The sequence below is a fragment of the Ailuropoda melanoleuca genome, chromosome 11 (genome assembly GCF_002007445.2).
Source record: "Ailuropoda melanoleuca isolate Jingjing chromosome 11, ASM200744v2, whole genome shotgun sequence".
Classification (NCBI taxonomy): domain Eukaryota; kingdom Metazoa; phylum Chordata; class Mammalia; order Carnivora; family Ursidae; genus Ailuropoda; species Ailuropoda melanoleuca.
The window spans coordinates 11,531,511-11,551,102 of NC_048228.1; the positions used below are offsets into that span (position 1 = coordinate 11,531,511).

The following is a 19,592-nucleotide window of genomic DNA, read 5'->3' on the forward strand; positions in this document are numbered from 1 at the left end:
TTTTTTTTTTTTTTTTTTTTTAGATTTTATTTGTTTGAGAGAGAGAGAGAGAGAGACAGAACCAGTGAGAGCACGACCAGGGGGTGGGGGGAGAGGCAGAAGGGGAAAGAGAAGCAGTCTTCCCTATTGTTAATATCGTAGGTAAGCTTGGAACGTTTGTCAACATGAAGAAAGCAACATTGGTTCAGTACTATTAACTAAATTCCTCCCTTCATTTGGCTATCACAGGCTTTTCTGCTAACAACCTTTTTTTTTAATTTAAAAAATTTTAAAGATTTTATTTCTTTATTTCAGAGAGAGACGACGAGCTGGGGGGGGGGAGCAGAGGGAGAGGAAGAAGCAGTCTCCCCAGTGAGCAGGGAGCCCCGTGCGGGGTTTGATCCCAGGACCCCCAGGATCATGACCTGGGCTGAAGGCAGACGCTTAACCGACTGAGCCACCCGGGCGCCCCACTAACATCCTTTCTTGATTCCAGGATCCCACAATGCACTTCATCACCGTGGTCTCTTAGTCTCCTCCCTTCTGTGATGGTTTCTCCGTCTTATTTTTTCATGGTCTTGACCGTTTGAGGAGTACCAGGGAGGTAGACTGCAGAATGACCCTCAGTTTGGATTTTCCCGATATTTTTCTCATGGATAGACCCGGGTTATGGGTTGGGGGGAAGGAGACCCCAGATGAGACGTGCCCTTCTCATCACATGATGGCGGGAGTGCTGGTGTCCACAGGTGCCCCATCACTTTAAAGTCAAATTACACAGGCGACAATATCCAGCTAGAATTTTATTTTATTTTCTTTGACTTTTGCGCAGCCTGTCAGTTTTCTATCGCTGCTGTGCCAAAGTACAATCTAGTGGCTTTAACGCAGCACAGTTTATTACCAGTTGGTCCGAAGCCCGGCATGGATTTCACTGTGCCAAAATTAAGATGTTGCCAGGGAGGTCCTTCCATCCAGGTCCTAGGGGGAAAAAAATCCCTTTTCTTGCCTTTTCCAGTTTACAGAGGCTGCCCGGATTCCTTGGCTGTTGGTCCCCTTACACCATCTTCAAAGCCAGCAATGACAGGTGAGTCTCACGCCTTGTCTCTGGCCTTTTTTTCATCAACACATCTCTTTCTAACCCAACTGGGAAATGTTCTCCAATTTTAAAGACTTGTGTGATTAAACTGTGCTCACTCAGATAATTCAGGATAATCTCTCCCTCTCAAAGTCCATACTTGTGATACTATGATTTATAATAAGAAATATATATATATATATGGTCTTTGTCCAATTCCTGGCACAGAGCTCCTCATACCCTCTGGAATTGCCCAAGTGTTGAAAGCAAGAAAGTGTCTTTTGGGGGCGCCTGAGTGGCTCAGTCGTTTAAGCGTCTGCCTTTAGCTCAGGTCATGATCCTAGGGTCCTGGGATGGAGCCCCACATCGAGTCCCACATCAGGCTCCCTGCTCAGTGGGGCACCTGCTTCTCCCTCTCCCTCTGCCTGCCACTCCCCTTGCTTGTGCTCTCTCTCTGTCAAATGAATAAATGAAATGTTAAAAAAAAGTGTCTTTTGTTATATTAACGAGGTAACTTTTATTTATTTTTTATTTTTATTTTTAAAAAATATTTTATTTACTTATCTGAGAGAAAGAAAGAGATTGAGAGCAGGGGGAGGGGTAGAGGGAGAAGCAGACTCCCCACTGAGCAGGGAACCCACTCGGGGCTGATCCCAGGATCCCGAGATCATGACCTAAGCCGAAATCAAGAGCCAGACGCTCAACCAACCGAGCCACCCAGGTGCCCCACGAGGTGACTTTTACAAAGACCCTAGGTCACCTAAGGATGGGCCTGGTGGCCAGGGGAACCAAAAAAGTGTGATTGGAGAGTTGGAACTTTCAGCTCCACCCACCAACATCAAAGAGGGTTGAGGGAATGGAGATCGAGTTCAGTCACTAATGGCCAATGATTTCATCAATCCTGAACATAGTGGAGGAGATTCAGGAAGAGTGACAGGCTCAGAGTATTAGAAGCTCTGCCCCTTTCTCCCTCCTTTCCTGTGCATCTCTTCAATCTGGCTGTTCCTGAGTTGTACCCTTTTATAATAAACTGGTAATCTAGGGGCATCTGGGTGGCTCAGTCAGTTAAGCACCTGCCTTCGGCTCGGGTCATGATCTCGGGGTCCTGAGATCGAGCCCCGCATTGAGCTCTCCGCTCACTGGCAAGTCGGCTTCTCCCTCTCCCTCTATGATCTCTCTTGCTCTCACTCTGCCTCAAATAAATAAATAAAATCTAAACAAGAACAACAACAACCAAAAAAAAAAAAAACCCAAAACCCTGGTAATGTAGTAAATAAAATGTTTCTCTGACCTCTTTGTGCCTCTCTAGCAGATAAGGAGGGGCTCATGGGGAACTCTGACCTAGAAATCAGAATCACAGGTGACAGTGTGGAACTACAATTAGCATGAGCAGTTAGGATTGGCAGTCACGTGGGAATGAGCCCTTAATCTGTGGAATCTCGCTATCTCCAGGTAGGTGGTGTCAGAACAGAGTTAATTGCTTGCCGGTGTGGGAAAAAAACCAAACACACACATCAGAAGTGATGTTAGAAGCGGAGTACCCTTAATCACAACTGCAGTCATTTTTGCTGTGTCAGGAAACACTTAAACAGGTTCCAGCGACGAGGGCATGGATATCTCTGGGGGACCATTATTCTTATATGGTACAGAGTTACTTGTAATGTACAGAAGGGATACTGTTACAATTAATGAAATGCTTCCAATTTTCATTTTAAAGTCTATTTCCAACAAATGAGCAAACAGACTCAGGAATAGAACAAACTGGTGGTTGTCAAGGGGGTGGGGTCAGGGGAATGGGCAAAATAGATGAAGGGGATTAAGAGGTTCAGACTTCCAGTTACAAAATAGGGGTGCCTGGTTGACTCAGTTGCTAGACCATGCAACTCTTGATCTCAGGGTGGGTTTTGATCTCGGGGTTATGAATTTGAGCCCCACGTTGCATGTAGATATCACTTAAAAAATAAAATCTTTTTGTTTTAAAGATTTTATTTGCTTATTGGACACAGAGATAGAGGGAGAGAGAGCAAGGACAAGTAGGGGGAGTGGCAGAGGGAGAGGGAGAAGCAGACTCCCTGCTGAGCAGGGAGCCTGATGGCAGGACTCGATCGATCCCAGGACCCTGGGATCATGACCTGAGCTGAAGGCAGCTGCTTCACCGCCTGAGCCACATAGGTGCCCCCCAAATATATACTTCAATTTTTTTTTAAAGGAGGTACAAACTTCCAGTTTTAAAATGATTAAGTCGGGGTGTCTGGGTGGCTCAGTTGGTTGAGCGGCTGACTCTTGATTTCAGCTCAGGTCGTGATCTCAAGGTCGTGAGATCAAGCCCCGCATCAGGCTCTGTGCTCAGTGCGGAGTCTGCTTGTCCCTCTCCTGCTGCATCTCCCCCAACTGGCGTGCTCTCTCTCTCTAAAATAAATAAATAAAATCTTAAAATAATAATAATAATTTAAAAAATAAAAAGAAGACGTCACAAAGATGAAAACTACAGTATGGGGATGGAGAATGTAGTTGATAATACTGTAATAATTTTGTATGGTGACAGATAGTAACTACACTTACCATGGTGAGCATTTCCTACTATGTGTAAATGTCAAATCATTATGTCTGTGTCATACACCTGAAACTAATATAATACTGGATGCCAACTCTACTTCTCTGAAAAAATGATGATAATAAAGTATATATATATTTTTTCAATAAAAACAGTCAGTTGATTTAAAGGATGCTGTCCACTGAATGTGTCCTCCCCAAATTCATATTCTGAAACTAAATTCCGGTGTAATGGGACTTGGAGGTGGAGCCTTTGGGAGGTGATGAGGTCTTGAGGGTAGAGTCCTCATGAGGAGGACTCTAGATAAAAGAGACTCCAGAGAGCACCCCTGCCCATTCTGCCACACGAAGACCCTGCTGGGAAGACAGCCGTCTCTGAACCTGTAAGTGAGTCCTCACCAAACATGCAATCTGTGGACACCTTGATTTGGACTTCCCAGCTCCCAGGACCATGAGAAATCCATTTTCTTGTTGAAGTCTGGCCAGGCTAAGGCAAAGAACAGGTAGGAAGTGGCTGGAGTGGAAAGAAAATCGTGTCTGTTTGCTAGAACAGCCTCCCAGTGACCTGACAACAATTCTGTTGACATAACCCTGTTGATCAAAGCCATCCCCTAGCCGCCCCAGGCCCGTTCCTGTGGCTCCCGGTGGAATTCGCTCAGCAGATCCGGATCCGGTCTGGTAAATATAAAAGGTCTGGTCCTTGGGTGGGGAGCTACATCCTGGAAGAGGCCGCTGAGAAGTTCTCCTCCTCCCAGAGCTAGAAGTTCGCCACTGTGGCAAGAGCGGTGACCCCCTCAGAAGACCCCAGCGACCAACAAGCCAGCCCCAGAGTCATGGGCCTTGAGACAGATCTGGAGACCAGCCCAGGTAAGAAGTGGCACAGGGGCCTCAGGCCCTCAGAGAGACCAGCCGGGGTGGGGCTGAGGAGGGCAGACACCTGCCCCGGAGCTGCGGGATTCTCAAGCCATGGGTGGTGGGCTTCAATGATTCTGTGTGTTAACAACCCAACCAGAACTCGAGCTTCCTTCCAAGCCTGTGTCATGAGGAAGAGCACGTAGTGAAGAGAATTTGTTCCTTGGGTAACTCGAGAAGTTCACTCAGAGTCCAGGCTCTGGATTCACACGGAGATGGTTTGACACTCGCTTCACTGATACGTCGATCAGTTGGCTCATGGCTTCTCCCTGAGCTGGGTCGGGAGGGTACAAAAGCACGACTGCAGGGCTGCCCAGGACAGACGGCCCCCGGGCACTACCGGTGGGCTCCGAGGCTAGGGGCGAGGCTGTGTGGGGGAGGGGAGAGCAGCGTGGTGCTCCCTGAGGACCACCTTTGCACAGGCTGAGCCTCTGCTGCCTTGTCCGTAAAAAGTGGCAGGAAATTCCTCTTGCTCGAGGACCTTGTTACTTCAACAGTGCGGTCCGTGGACCAGCAGCACTGGCGTTCCCTGGGAGCTTGTTAAAAATGCAGAGTCTCGGGGACCCCCAGCCTCCTCCAGCGCACCAGAGTCCCCATGGGACGTTCTNTTAAAAATGCAGAGTCTCGGGGACCCCCAGCCTCCTCCAGCGCACCAGAGTCCCCATGGGCACAGCACAGAGCCCTGATGCCCGGGGTTGTGCTCCCAAAGGCAGATGGCAGAGAGGGGGATGCCGGGATTCCAACCCAGGTCTCCCTGAGGCTGAAATCTGTGCTCTTAGACTCACTCCCTTCCCATCTTTGTGAGTCAACCAAATGGGCAGTGAAACCCTGGCGGAGGGAGGGAAGAAGTGAGTGAAATGAAACCACACTCCACTATGCTAAGTCCAGCCTTTGGTCTCCTCCTTCCTTCCAGGGGAGAAGCTGGCCTGCCATCAGAAGGCCATCCCCGCCGCTCACCTAACTTTTGTTATCGACTGTGCTCGTGGCAAACAGCTCTCCCTGGTGGCGCCCCCGGCACCACCCAGAGCCCCCGGTCCTCATCTAGGACCTGTCACTCCTCCGATGAAGACCTATATCTTGTTCTGCGGAGAAAACCGGCCCCACCTGACTCAGGAGGCCCCTCTGGGTGGCGTGCGCCTGGCCCACACCGGGGGGACCCTGCCACCCCGCAGAGGGACGCTGGCCCCAGCTTCCTCCCCAGTCAGCCCACGGGTCCCCCAGGAGGCTCCTGAAGCCAAGGGGAACCCCTTGAAGATTGTGCCCTCAAGGTCTTCAGCTTGGGGCACGGTCATCGGCTCGCTCAAAGCCCTCTCCTCCTGCGTCTGTGGGCAGGCAGAGTAACTGGAAGAGCTTGGCCGTGGAAGAGGGGGTTGGCAGGGCCGGCTCAAGAGCTGGGGGGCTGCAGCTCCCAAAGCCCCAGCCCCCTTCCCCAGCCAAGCAGGAGTCTTTATGCCGGAGCCAAGGAAGAGCATTAGATCGATCAAGGACATCTGAAACGGCCACCAAGTACACACTCAAAGGTCTCCTCCTTCCTCCTCCTTATCTTTGCTCACCTTTCACTAGAAGCAGGGTAAGGCACCTGCGCTTGGAAAGAGACCAATTTGTTCCTACAGCAAATCCTAATAGGGCAACTTCTGCATGCCAGGCTCTGCCGAGTACTAGGGAAGACACCACAGCGTCCTTGGCGCTTATCCTTGGGGCGGTGGGTGGGGGTGAGGGGAAGGGTTAAATAAGGAACCAAATAAATAAAGATGATTTTGAACAGTGATGGAACGAGTGCTGTGTAGGAGCTGAAATGGGGTGCAGGATGGGGAGTAATGGGGGCAAAGAGCTTTTCTGATACGGCGAGTGGGAAAGGCCTCTGAGCGGGTAACAAGGTATGATCTAAAAGACGAGAAGGAGCCAGCACTGTGAACATCAGGGGCAGACCTGAGCAGGGCCAGGACGCCCCAGGGCGACGGGCAGGGGCCATGAGTTGTCTGCCGCTATCCTGGCTCTCGTGCAAGTGTGTGGGTCCCTGGGAGGCCCCAACACCAGGTGGGGAAATTCAGGGGGGCAGGTGGGACCTGGCGATCCATAATGGGAAATAAGGGGACCTGCTTCTCGAGAGGGCACGGGAGGGGCTCCGCACGGTAATGGGGGTCATGTTGGAACAGGTACAAACAGGAGCGCCCAGTTCCCGAGTCGCTACAGCAGACCAGGCTCATACGCCCCTAGAGGTACCAGGGCCGGGTGTCCCTTTCTCACAGGGCCGTCGCGCTACCCAGCGGGAAGCGGGGTCACTGGCGTGTGTGTGAGGCTGTGTGTAGGTCTGAGGTGCACGACGTTGTGCAGAAGCATATCTCTAGGCTTTCTCCTTAAAACTGTTGAATGTTCGGGGCGGCTGGTGGCTCTGTTGGTTAAGTGTCTGACTCTTGATTTCCGCTCAGGTCGTTATCTCAAGGCCGTGAGATTGAGCCCTGTGGCAGCTCCATGCTGGGCAGGGAGCCTGCTTAACTTTCTCTCCCTCTCCCTCTCTGAAACAAAATTGTTGAAGGCTCACTTACTTATTCAACGACTATTTTACTAGTTTCCTGCAAACTCCAGTAGCTAAGGTGTATTGGCCGTTTGCTCTGTGCCAGGGGAGCGACAGCCTTGCAGGGCCTATGTGAGAAAGCACAGATTAGGGAGCTGGGGTACACGGATGTGCTCGGTGGACTCTCTCCCAGGCAAAGGGGATCCAGAGAGAACAACCATACCTCAGTCCTCCGGAAGCCCACGGCCTGGGTGGGGGTGGGGGGGGGCAAGAGTAAGGGCGTACAGAGTAATGCGGGGCTGGAGGAGGGTGTCCAGCCCACTCTGAGGAAAGGAGATCAGGGAGGGCTTCCTGCAGGACGTGATGTCTAGACTAAGATGTGACCAGCGAGTGAGCCACACAAAGGCAAGGGAACGGGGGTGGGGAGTGTTCCAGGAAGAAGGACCAGAGTCATTCGGTCTGGCTGGAGTATATTCATCCATTCACTCAGTATTTACTGGACACCCGCTGTGTGCCAGGCTCTGGACTAGACCCCCAGCTGGAGCAGTGATAAGACAGACAAGGCCCCGCCCTGGAGGAGCTTATTCTCCAGTTGGGGGAAGACAACGTGTGTATGTGCACACGGGACAGCGGCCGGAGAAGTGGCAGGGACCTCATCATGTGAGGTCTTGCAGGCCATGACGAGGGCTTTAGATTTTATTCTAAGATACATTCTGTTGGAAATTGTAAGCAGAGAGTGACATGCTCAGACCTATTTTTTTAAAAAAGTTCCTGTTGGGGCACCTGGGTGGCACAGCGGTTAAGCGTCTGCCTTCGGCTCAGGGCGTGATCCTGGCGTTGTGGAATCGAGCCCCACATCGGGCTCCTCTGCTATGAGCCTGCTTCTTCCTCTCCCACTCCCCCTGCTTGTGTTCCCTCTCTCGCTGGCTGTCTCGATCTCTGACAAATAAATAAATAAAATCTTTAAAAAAAAAAAAGTTCCTGTAGGGGCACCTGGCTGGCTCAGTGGGTAGAGCATGTGACTTTTTAAAAAAAGTTTATTTAGTTATTTGTTTATTTATTTATGTATGTATTTATTTAAGTAATCTCTCCACCCATCACAGGGCTTGAACTCAATACCCCGAGATTGAGAGTTGCATGTTCTTCTCCTGAGCCAGCCGGGAGCCCTGAGCATGTGACTCTTGATCTTGGGGTCGTGAGTTCAAGCCCCAGGTTGAGCGTAGCACTTACTTCAAAACAAAACGAAACTTCCCCAACTCCTGTGCTGGGACCAGAAGGCAAGGGTGGGGGTGCAGGAGGGGGTGGGAAGCTTAGGAGGCTGCGCCCCAAGCCAGACAAAGGGGGGTGGCGACTTGGTCTAGAGAGGTGGTGACACAGTAATCTGGATGACATCTGTCCCTCCTCTCTCCTCCCGCGGCTGAGGACTGGAAGAGCCCAAAGACGCAGCTGCAAAGGGAGTTTGAGGCCGGTAAGGAGGGTGGGCCTGTGGCTGCACATGCAGCTTTGTAACAGCAGGTGTCGCCCTATCATCAGACTGGAGGGCACTGTGTCCTGGCCTGGCTGGGAGGGCACTGAGTCCTGGGCCTGCCACCCAGTGGGGTCCATGCTTCCAAAAGCCAAACTTCATTCTAACCAACACCCACTTCGTCCCCATAATGACTATATGTATATATGTGTGTACATATATCTCTACATTTTTTTAAGTTTATTTATTTGTTTTTTAGTACTCTGGACCCAGCATGGGGCTTGAACTCACGATCCTGAGATCAAGCGCCACCTGCTCTCTGACAGAGCCAGCCAGGTGCCCCACAACGACGTATATTTTCATATGCACCACACCCCACCTGTGTTCCTCTCACACCAGACCAGAGAGGTGGCTACGACTTTTATTGCCATTTTGCAGGTGAGGAAAGAGGCAGAGCCCAAATGCAAACCCCAGGCAGTGTGACTCCACACCTGTGAGCCACGGCATCATGACCCTGAGCCTTGCAGCTGGCACTGTGCTCACATTTGTTCAATGGGCAAATGGCTTGACGAGGACCCAGCCTAGGGCCTGACATGGTGCAGAGGGCGTGTGGGGCTGAACAGGTGAGCAGAGCCCTCCCTGAGATGGAGCTCACAGGGGGAGGAGAGAGCTCAGTTCGTCTCTCCACCCACAATCCTGTGAGGCACTCTCCCACTTCACAGATGTGGAAACTGAGGCTCAGGTAGGGAAAGCTCTGGCCCAAGGTCATACAGCTAGCGAGTAGCAGAGCCAGGGGTGAAATTAAGGTAGTTTGACTTCAGAGCTTTGCCTACCAACCATACTGTAGGAACTCAGAAAAATTCTGTTGAAGGAATGAATGAATCAATCAATCAATAAAATACTTTATTGAACCAGTGAATTAAAGTGTAAGTAAATGCATTTCCAGGTTGGCAACCATGCTTCATCAGGACTGTGTCCCCAATACCTTAAAGTGTCTATATATGACAGGTGGTGGTGGAGAATTGTGTGAGAAGGAGGGGAGATGGTGCACCTGTGAGCTTGGGTGGCTCAGTCAGTTGAGCATCCGGCTCTTGGTTTCGGCTCACGTCATGATCTCAGGGTCATGGGATCGAGCCTGGGGTCAGGCTCTGTGCTCAGCAGGGAGTCTGCTTGAGATTCTCTCTCTCCCTCTGCGCCTCCCTGTCTCATTCTCTCTCTCTCTCCCCCTCTAAAATAAATAAATAAATCTATTCTTTTTAAGATTTTTTTATTTATTTGAGAGAGTGAGAGCATGAGTGGGGGGAGGGGCAGAGGGCGAGGGAGAAGTGGACTCCCCGCTGAGCAGGGAGCCTGATGAGGGACTCGATCCCAGGACCCCAAGATCATGGCCCAAGCCAGAAGCAGATGCTTAGCCGACTGAGTCACCCAGGTGCCCCTAAAGAAATCTTAAAAAAAAATACATTACATTTTTTAAAAAGGAGGGGAGGGAGGGAAGGACTCCTAAAGATGGAAAGAAGGTGCAGATTTGCTGTCCTACCCTCTCCTCCGGGGGTCTTAGCGCCAGCAGTGCTGCTTTGTGCCCAGAGGGCCCGCACCCAGTCTAGTAGCCCCCAGACTCCCATGAAAGATTGTCGCTGGGTCCAGGCCTTGGAGAACTGGGGACTGGCCCAGCTGGCTGGTCACTGTGAGCCCCAGGCCAGGTGTGGGATGGCCCAGCTGTGCTGACAGTAAATAACACTCCCTCCCCTGCCCAGAGGCTCCTGCCTTGGGCACCATTCCTGCAGACTCAAGTCACCGTTTGCCCCAGGATCCTCTGCTGTGTGAGGACAGCGCCTGGGGGATGGAACCTTGGCTTTCCTTGTTTAGAAAACAAGCCCATTTTAACAAGAGTTAGGCATTTATTGAGCATATACTAAAACACTGTTGCTCTCTGGTTCCTCATAGCAGCCCTGGGAGGGCAGTTCCTGATCTTTGTCTCTGGGATGAGGAAACTAAAGTTTCCAGAGGCTTCTCTCTCCCCACCTCCACCTCCAGGGCCCAGACAGGATCTTCTGAGATGGCCAAGGGACCTTTTAGCTCTGCCCTTACCTGCTTTTCATGGAGAGGCAGCTCCTCTGTCCTCCGCCTGAGTCTTGGCCTCGAGGGAGCCCCAGACAGTGTGGGTGAAGGTGGGGAGGTCAGGATCCGCATCTGAATGAAGTCACAGTAGCTGAGCCCTACTGGGCATTTTCGGGCGTGGCATACTTGAGCTCCAGTCAGCTCCCACGTGCCAAACCCTTTACACGCATTACAAAACCTTGGCAATGGATTCCATTAGCACCACTGGCAGATGGGATAAATGAGGCACAGAGGGATTGGATTGCACAGCTCAGAAGCAGCAGGGGCAGGATTCGAACCCAGGGCGTGCAGCTCCAGAGTCTATGCTGACCCTCCACTATTTATTGAGGCTTGCTAGCTTTTCAAAACACCCTACGAACACGCACTTAGCTCCCTTCCCGTGCCAGACTTGGGAGCAAGAAAGGAGAATAAGGCACCTTCCGCCCCTGCGGAACTAGGATCTGAGGACACTGGGGAGAACGGAGATGAGGGGGTGCACACTGTGGGAGATGGGCGTTACCTCTGGGCTACGGAAAGGTGGCCATGGGCATGAAGAGGGTTGGTCTGGAAGCCATGCGCTGGCCTGAGGTTCTGGAGGCCCGGGTCTTCATCTCACCTCTGCCACTGACTTCTGTGTGACCCTGGACAAGGCTCTAGCCCTCCCTGAGCCTCAGTTTCCCCACCAGACCCAGAGGAGTTTGAAGTGACTCCCTAAGGGGACAGGGCCGGCCAACCAAGTGGGTGGGCCCCAGGGTCTGCCCTCACCCTCAGGCAAGCCCTGCTTTCATCTGAGTTTCAGTTTCTTTTGAACACAGTTTGGGCCTGGGGTTCTTTGGGCCTTTGTCTGTGCCCCTGAGCTGGGAGCTCTAGAAGGCTTTCTGGAGGAGGCGGCTTTGGGCCTGAATGAGAGGGACTTTCTAGGTCCTTGGCACCCTTCAGGGTCTCTGGCACCACCTGACCTGGACCTTCTCTCAGGTCTCCAGCCCTGGAAGGTTGCATCTTTTCAACTTCCCCTGCCCTCCTGCCCCGGCCCACTCCAAAAACTATATAAGACTTACAATTTGCCTTCCCTGTACAGAATGCTGGGATACGGGCAGGGGAGCTGACTTAACCCTCTAATGGTGTTGTGTTGGGGGGGGAAGGGGGGAGGGACTGATTCGGGTTTTCTAGAGAGGACTTTCTAGAGCCGACTTTCTAGAGCCATAGACAAGAATTCAAATCCCAGCCATGCCACGTCCAAGCTGGGTGACCTTGGGCCAGTTGCTTGACCTCTCTGAACTTCCTTGGTACCTACCTTGCAGAATTATTGTGGGGACGAGCAGTATGCTTGGCACACACTAGGCGCTCAATGAATGGGGCTGCTAAAATTATTCTTCACGGGGTGGGGGTGGGGCACAGGGCCTGCAGCCAGGCCTATATTTAGCCTGGAAAGGGTGGGGGGCCCAGGGAGACAAAGCGCCTGGGCCAGCCCAGGCGCCCAGGGGGCGGAGCCGATGAAAGAGGGCCTGCCGTCTCCATCTCCCCGCCTCCTCCCCCGTAGGGTCACCTTGGTGGGAGGGCTCTCTCAGACACAGCTTCTGCTCTGTCCCCCGTGAAATCTTCATCTCATGAAACCTCGGTCTGGGGAGAGGGCTGCTGGGGCCGGCGGTGGGGCGTATTCGGCCCCACTGGCCACTTGTGGGGAGCTGCCAGGTTTCCCAGGCGGGGCTGCCCGCCGCCCAGCCCCGCCCCCTTCGCGACCCAGGGAGGGGCATCGGTGGGGTCGGAAAGCCAAGGTGAGCCTGACCCTGGGTGCGGGTCGACGAAGAACGGGAAGCTGGCCCGGCTCCACCCCCAATCCCCCGCGCCGATGAGTTTCGGGGCTGCAAATAGCCCAGTGGAATCAGTGAGTCACGGAGGCTGGAAATACCGCGCCCCCTCTCCCCTCTCCTCCCCTCCTCCCCTCCTCCCTCCTGCAGCCCGACCTGCTCTGGGGAGCGCCTGACGCTCCGGTTTCAGCAGCGCCTCGTGGTGTTGGGGGTGGGGTCCCTCCAGAGCGCACCCAGACTCCCTGACCCGGCCAGCCCCTGCAGCCAGGGTTCAGCCCTGCCCTGCCGCTGGGTCTGTGCGACCCTGAGCCAGTCACTCAGCCAGTCTGGTGCTCACACACGATGGGCTTCAAGAGGGCAGGCGACACGACGACGACGAAGGACAGCTGGCCCGCCTTTGGTGTCCCAGTGCCTGCGACAGTGCCTGGCATGTGGTAGCAGGGGCTGGCAGTTAGAAGAGAAGGCACTGCAAGGTTTTTCAGGGAAACAATTCTGGGATTCCTGCTCTGGTGGGTCTGGGAGCCAAGGGAGGAGGCCAAAGGACACCCACATTTCTGTGAGGTCCTTGAAATGTACTTGAACGGCCTTCCCGGGCCCCAAATCTCAAGGAAGGCATGTCAGTTTATTCTGGGGTTTCTCCCCCTGGCTGCCTCCAGCCCCATCCCAAGTTTGAGAACTTCAGGCAGGTGATGTCCAGAAGTTTGTGATTCTGTTGTTTATTGTGTGTGCAGGGTACAATGCTCGGGTCCTCCCATGCCCCCTTCCACCCCCGCCCCCCGCCCAGTCAGTCATCCCCTAAGGGCCCCAGAATGGCAAGGGTGAGAGGCCACCCTATAGAACACTGACCTAAGAGGTGCAGGAGGGAGAAGCTGGCCCCACCTCCTGCCCCCAGGGGGCCTCTGCTACTGTGAACCACCCCTCCCCCCCACCCCTGCTTCTGTATGTTGGAGACTGAGCCAGTGTCACTGGGGGTATCTGGGGCTCCCCAGGATGAAGGCAGTCTGGAGGTCCCCTGCCCTGGACTGGAGACTAGGAGGGAACTGAGCTGGGGCCTCTTCCTGTGATCTGGGCAGTCTCCAGCAGGACAACGCGGGGCAGGGTGCAGAGGCCACGAGAGGCAGAAAGAGGGGCACTACCCCCCAGGGCTCAGGCGGGTGGGGGGCGCTTGAGAGCAGCTTTCACAGCCTGGGTTCAGATCCAACCTTTAATGAGTGAGCCAGGCATTCAACTGCTCAGAGACTCTGTTTCCCCATCGATAAAAAGAGAGATGGTAAAATCTGATTTTAGAACGTGCTGAATTCGGCCTCCACTAATGGTAATGCTCAGTATTTGAAGGACATGACCATGGGCACGTGTGTTGTGTATACACACACCAACCCTATAGATTCATCGATTAAAAAGGGGTAAGGATGTGGGAGGTGACTGGCCGCAGGGGAAGATTGACAAGAAGCTGGGGTCCAACCTTGAAGACCCAAGGCCCCATCCGTGCTGTCTCTCCCACCTCAGCTGGGTGACCTGTCTGCAGGGGAGGCAGCCACGGGAGCCCAGGTCTCCAGGTGGGAGGCAGGACCAGCCCCACCCCTCAGCTAGGCCTTGCCTGAGGGCACAAGCGGGTAAGGGGGGCAGGGGTGTTGTACAGTTCCTCACGAACCGGCTATATTGGAAAAACCCCATCTATATACAGACACTGGGCGGCCCAGCCCTGGCGCAGCTGGCCGGTGGGGGCAGCAGGTCGGCAGGCAGCCTGCAGCTGGCTTGGGGCTCAGGGAGTGGTGGAGGGGAGCTCCCCCCCCCACCCCCGTGGCCGTCCCCTCTGGCTTCCCTGTGCAGTTCTGCTTGGATCAGCACCCCAGCCTAATAATCTGCTTCTGCCTCCCCTGCTCCCCCCTGCCCTGGGGGTCCCAGATCCCTGTCCCCTCTGCCCCTGCCCTGCAGAGACCCCAGAGATCAAAGGATTTGCCCGTCTGTCCTGCAGACTACTTGCCTAGAGATCCTGCCTGTCCCAGTGCCCCTTCCCCAAAGTGGGTTCTCCGGGAGCTTCCTTTCCCATCTCAATCCCTTTATTCCGGATTAAGTGAAAGAGGCCACATCTGGAATCTGGGGGCCACAGGTGAGGCAAAAGTTTCCCTGGCCTGCCCTGGAGAGCAGAAGACCCCAGTTCAGGGGGGGATGACCCACCTCAGGGCCTGGAACTTGAGCTGAGATGTCCTGCAAGCTGTCATGAGGGGTGAGGAAAACTTCTCTGGTAAGCCAGTTGGGGAGAAGAGGGCGAGTGGGAGGGGACAGGGAGGGGGAGGCCTTCAGATTTTGATCTCCGTCCTGAAGGTCTGCTGGACGTGCTCCGTGTGTGGGTGGCGCCGGGCCCGGATGGTGAGGCTGCCGTCCTCCCTCAGGGCAGAGGTCACGGAAGTGGGGTCCACGTCCTCGGGCAACTGGCACTTGTGAGCGAAGGTGTTCATGACTGTGCCGTCAGCTGCCAGCTGGGGAAGGGGTGAGGGGTCAGGGCAGGGTGCCCCTCACCCCTGGCCTGCTCAGGTCAAGCCACAGCCCCATCTCCCTCCTTTCAGGCCAGCCAGGCCCCTTGTATGTCCATGCCAAGGAGTTCTAGTCTCAGGTGCAGAGGGGCTGGCCCGGGGGGTGATGGCCGGGACAGCGACAGAGGTGCTCAGAGGAGCCCCAGTGCTTCCAAGGGGGAGGCAAGGGGCTGGGTGGGGCTAGCTCAGAGGGGGAGGAGCTCGGTGGCAGAATCCGGAGCTCCAGAGCCACAAAGAGAAGACTGCTCAGAGCAGGGCCGTGCCCTCTGGGATGCCCAGACACATGGGGTGTCCGCCACCCCGGCTGGATGGGCGGCCCCTCCCCCCATAGCTTGGCCAGCACATAGTGTCCAGAGGAGCCTGGGGTGGCTGAGTCACTGGCGGGGGATGCAGGCTGGCATGTGCTGCCCCCTGGTCCTGGTGCCCACAGTCCTCAGCTTCTCTGACCGAGGTGCCGGGGCAGCCAGGCTCCCGAGCTCAGGAGAGGAAGCCGGGCCCTGGAGCATCCGCAGGAAGCCTTGGACAGATCCTCCCTGCTGGGCAGCGGTGGCTGTGGCCCTCTGGGAGGCAGCACCCCTGGTCAGGCGGGGCCACACCCTCCTCCCCAGTAGAGGCCTCCTGGGAGCTGGAACTCTGAGACCCTAGTGACCCAGTGACCCTGAGCCCCATGGGTGCAGGGAGTGTGGGGTCTGGAGTGTGTCTGACCCTGAACAGCAGGGCCTCTGCCCATCCTTGGGCCCCGTTCAAGGATCCAGGATGGGGGCTGAACCTCTGGGGGGGTGGAAAAAGGGGCTCGAAGGGTGTCACGTGGGGGAACTCTTCCCCCCAGCTCCCCGGGGAGCCCCCCACCTACCCACATGCCTGCCAGAAAAGCTGTCCCCACTCAGTACCCATCTCCATCCTCTTGGCTCCCCCGTCACCTCACCTCCTCAGGTGCCCCCTTCCTCCACCCCTCGACCCCTCTCCCATTCCTGCTGCGGTGCCCTCAGCAGCCCTTGGCTCCTAAAGAAAGGATCTCAGTGCCTTGGGGCAGGGTGAGGCAGCCATGGGTAGGCTGCTCGGCCTACCAGTAACAGGAGCAAGGTCTCCAGTCAGCCAAGGGAGGTTGGGGTGGAGAGGGGCACTAGTCAGGGTCTGGGGTCCCAGCAGGGGCATGGGAGTGGGGACACTGGGCAGAGGGTACAGATGTGGAACCAGGGTCCGGGCAGGGTGGACAGGCTCACCTTCTCCGCCCGCACCTCGATGTGGTTGTTGGAGGTGGTGACAATGATGTCTTCAGGTGAGAAGTCACTCACGTCCACTGCAAACTCATAGGCGTCCCCGAGGGTCTTGATGTTGCCCGGCGCCCCGGGACGGGCTGTGGGGAAGGCTGCTGTGAGCTGAGCCCCGGGCACACCTGCCTCTAGAACCCGGGTTTCTAGCTCCTCTTGGGGAAAGGGGCTGGCCCCCAGCTGACCTCCCCCTCAGCTGTTGTTCCTAACCCCCCGCCCACAGCTCCTCACCTCCGGCAGCCCGCCCTTTCCGTGGTGGGGATGGGGCCTCGCCTAGCACAGGTGGGCTGCGTGACACTGTGTGGGGCAGCCCACCCAGGCCTGGGGGCTGGGGGATGCCTCCCACCCCTTAACCCGGTCCAGTCCTCCAGGGCTCTAGCGAGGACCTGGCCACGGGCCCTGTGTGGCCATTGGCGTCAGAGCTGACCTCTGGGGCCACAACCGTTCTTGTGGCCACATCTGTCTCTGTGGCCACATCTGTCCTGGTGGCCACATGTGGCTATAGTCGCGCTGCACCTGTTCTGGGCGGCTGCCCCGGAGCAGGGGTCCCCTACCCATGCATCTCCCCTCTGAGCCCGGACAACTTGCCTGGGAAGGCCAGGGGCTCCGAGTGGGGCCGCATGAAGCTGCCAAGGTCCTCGGCAAACATGCTCAGGGCTTTGTCCATGGGCGGGTCCTGGGCTGGGAGGCCGCGGGAGGCTGAGGAGGATGAGGACGAGGATGAGGACGAGGACGAGGAGGAATGGAAGCTTCTCTCCGCTCTGAAGGTGGAGGAGGTCCTGTGGCTCATCCACGGGCGGGCGGCCGGGCCCTGGCCAGGCGGGCAGGGGGACAGGAGAGGGTGTGGGCAGCAGGCTCTGGGGAGCGTGCTGGGCCCTGCTTGCCGGTGCTTTATAAGGCCCGACCGTCCCTGGGCTTGGGGCCAGCCCCTTGTCTCCTAGCTAAATTTAGGCCTCGCCTCGGCCCGGAGGGGGCTGGAAATCTTCTCCGGTGAGGCGGCACTGCTGACAGTCCTGCACACACGCAGGCCCAGGCTGAGCTCACAGCCCGGCATTCCAGGCCGATAACTGCAGCCCGGGGCCTCTGCAGCAGCGGGCCGGGGGCAGCCTGTCCCCTCGCTGCTCAGACCCCCGTGCCTGCTGCGGGACCTTGTGTGTGGGGTGTCTCTGTCTCCCCCATCACCCTGGGTGGGGGGCTGCTCTCTAAGGACTGTGCCTCCCCCATCAGACTGCAAGCTGCTTGGCAATAGGGTTTTCTGTTTCCTGTCCCCTCTCCCCCATAGTGCAAGTCCTTGGTAAGGGGGGATCTAGGGGGTGGGCAGTCAGGTGAGCGGGGGCCCAAGTGCCTGGCTCTGGGGAGAGCATGGGATGCCAGGTCAGAAGTTAGGGGTGGGTGGAGGACCTCCATCTGTCGGTCCCCTGCGTGAGGTGAGAGACTCCTTCCCTCAGGGCAGATAATGTTTACAACCATCTCTTAGGAAGGACTGAGACAGCCCCCCCGGGGGGGGGGGCGGTAGAATGTGCAGCTGTCCCCCTGCCCGCTCCCACGGGGACCCAGATTCTGTGCTTGCCCTCCCCCCACTCTCAGAGCATTTTGGGGCCCCAAGAGGAGGAAGCTGGCGGCCCTTAGGCCAGGGTGGGGGTTAGGCCAGGACTCAGGGGAGGGGGGCAGATAACTTGGTAATTGTCCTTCAAGGTCTAGAAGGTTATGTTGCTGGGAACTGTCTGCTTGACCCCCAACTCAATGAAGATGCTTGGGTCTATGGAAGGCGGGATTTCAGGGAAAGGAAAAGGAGAATTCCAGAAGACCGTCTTCTAGCTCTGACTTCTGGATGGCCTCCTGGCTGTGAGCTTTCCAGCACCGCCCCATTTGATCCCCACCCAGCTCGGTCAGGGAAAGAGGCGTTGTTCCCATTTTACGGGCGGGGAAAGCGGAGCCTCACAGAGAGGGCGGGGCTTGCACGTAGGTAAGGGGCCGAGCTGGGATTCAGACCAGGTGGGTCTGATTCAAAGCCCTCCAGGAAGGGCACCTGGTGGCTCAGTCAGTTAAGTGTCTGCCTTCCGCTCAGGGCATGATCCCGGGGTCCTGGGGTCGAGCCAGGTGTCGGGCTCCCTGCTCAGACTCGGGGGAGTCTGCTTCTCACTCTGCCCCTGCCCTGCTCCCTGCTTGTTTTCTCTCTCCCCCCCCTCTCTCAAATAAATAAAATCTTTAAAAACAAAAACAAAACAAAACCCTCCAGGAGGCTGGTGTACCTGACCATATGGAGACAGGCTGTCCCTGAAGCCTTTCCCTGAACACCCACGGCTCTGAGCCGGGACTGACATCGTGCAGGGCCAGGGGATGAAGCAGGGAGGCTATTCTGGGCGGTGGGCGCTGCCTAGGCTACAGGGTGGGGTTTCTTCTCTTCTCTCCAAATCCTGCCCTTCCTGCCCAGACCTGCTCTGATTCCTCCTCCTCCAGGAAGGCCTCAGTGATTGCTGCAGCCACACAGGGGCCCCTGCCCAGATGCCCACCCCAGCACCTGGCACTGTGACATGGTCTTCCTGGGTCTGTGACTTCTCTGTCGTGTCCTCACTTCCCCATCGGACTGGTGGTTCCCTTGGTGCAGGGGTCCACCCACCTCCCTGTGAGATCAGGGACTCCTGAAGGTGGGGGCTGTTTTTCCTTTCTCTGGCTCCCACAGAACCCCATCCTTGAGGGGCTCCGTCTAGGGGTAATTACTGGCCCTGGTGGTCTATGGGTGGGGGCAGCATGCAGCTGGGAGCCGGGGGGTGGCTGCAGCAAGAGGGGTCTGCCATTCTAGTGGGGGTTCCTGCTGGCCGGTGTCACCCATCCTGGCCGAGGGGTTCCAATGGGGCTGCCAGGAATTGACCAGCACGAGGCAAGATGGGAAGAGGGTAGGGGCGGGGGTGGGGGGCCCAGAGGCCTCCCGCCCGCCAGGGAAACAGGAGCCAGTGGCTAAATGCAGACACACTGTCATGGTGCTGAGGGCCTGAGTCACTGCTCCTGGACGTCAGATCCCGTTACCCACCCCCGCCCACCGTTCCTCCTCCCCTTGCTCCTCTCCCTGAGGCATCGCCCATAAATGTACTGGATCTACTGACTTCAGTGGCCAGGAGGGGCCTCAAAAGGTCATGGAGGCTATTCCCCTGTCTCTGGGCATGCTCTGCCTCCAGATCACAGGGATAGAAGGAACTTCTATCCAATGCCTCGAATCTCAATCCTGCCAGCGCATCCCCATCACCTGGGGAACTTGTAACACACACAGACTCTTCCCTCTGCACCCCAAGATTCTGATTTGGGGTCTTGGGAAGGGACCGGGAATCTGTCCCCATCAGCTCCCCACACAGCCAGCCTGCAGGCCAGTGTTTGGAAACTGCTCATCA

At 56.0% G+C, this 19,592-nt stretch overlaps 2 protein-coding genes across 2 annotated transcripts; one reads left to right on the forward strand and one right to left on the reverse strand.

Moving 5' to 3' along the window:
- Nucleotides 1-4,337: 4,337 nt before the first annotated feature.
- Nucleotides 4,338-6,194, forward strand: SRARP (steroid receptor associated and regulated protein). Its single transcript, XM_002921425.3, has 2 exons — nt 4,338-4,471; nt 5,430-6,194. Exons 1-2 carry the CDS (start codon nt 4,438-4,440, stop codon nt 5,855-5,857), a joined length of 462 nt encoding a protein of 153 aa, XP_002921471.1. The 5' UTR covers nt 4,338-4,437; the 3' UTR covers nt 5,858-6,194.
- A 7,459-nt stretch (nt 6,195-13,653) lies between these two features.
- Nucleotides 13,654-17,101, reverse strand: HSPB7 (heat shock protein family B (small) member 7). The gene is made up of 3 exons (XM_019801954.2): nt 16,795-17,101; nt 16,159-16,292; nt 13,654-14,881 (listed from the first exon to the last, which is right to left on the reverse strand). The coding sequence occupies exons 1-3, from the start codon at nt 16,994-16,996 to the stop codon at nt 14,702-14,704; spliced, it is 516 nt and encodes a 171-aa protein (XP_019657513.2). The 5' UTR covers nt 16,997-17,101; the 3' UTR covers nt 13,654-14,701.
- Nucleotides 17,102-19,592: the final 2,491 nt, after the last annotated feature.

Bases quoted from the DNA above. Each gene is read 5' to 3' on its own strand.
- HSPB7 (XM_019801954.2), bottom strand. From the start codon at position 16,996: ATGAGCCACAGGACCTCCTCCACCTTCAGAGCGGAGAGAAGCTTCCAT. The intron at 16,293-16,794 runs GCAAGTTGTCCG...CCTTCCCCACAG, and splicing joins GGAGCCCCTGGCCTTCCCAG to CCCGTCCCGGGGCGCCGGGC. The intron at 14,882-16,158 runs GTGAGCCTGTCC...CCCCTTCCCCAG, and splicing joins TCGAGGTGCGGGCGGAGAAG to CTGGCAGCTGACGGCACAGT.
- SRARP (XM_002921425.3), top strand. From the start codon at position 4,438: ATGGGCCTTGAGACAGATCTGGAGACCAGCCCAG. The intron at 4,472-5,429 runs GTAAGAAGTGGC...CCTTCCTTCCAG, and splicing joins AGATCTGGAGACCAGCCCAG to GGGAGAAGCTGGCCTGCCAT.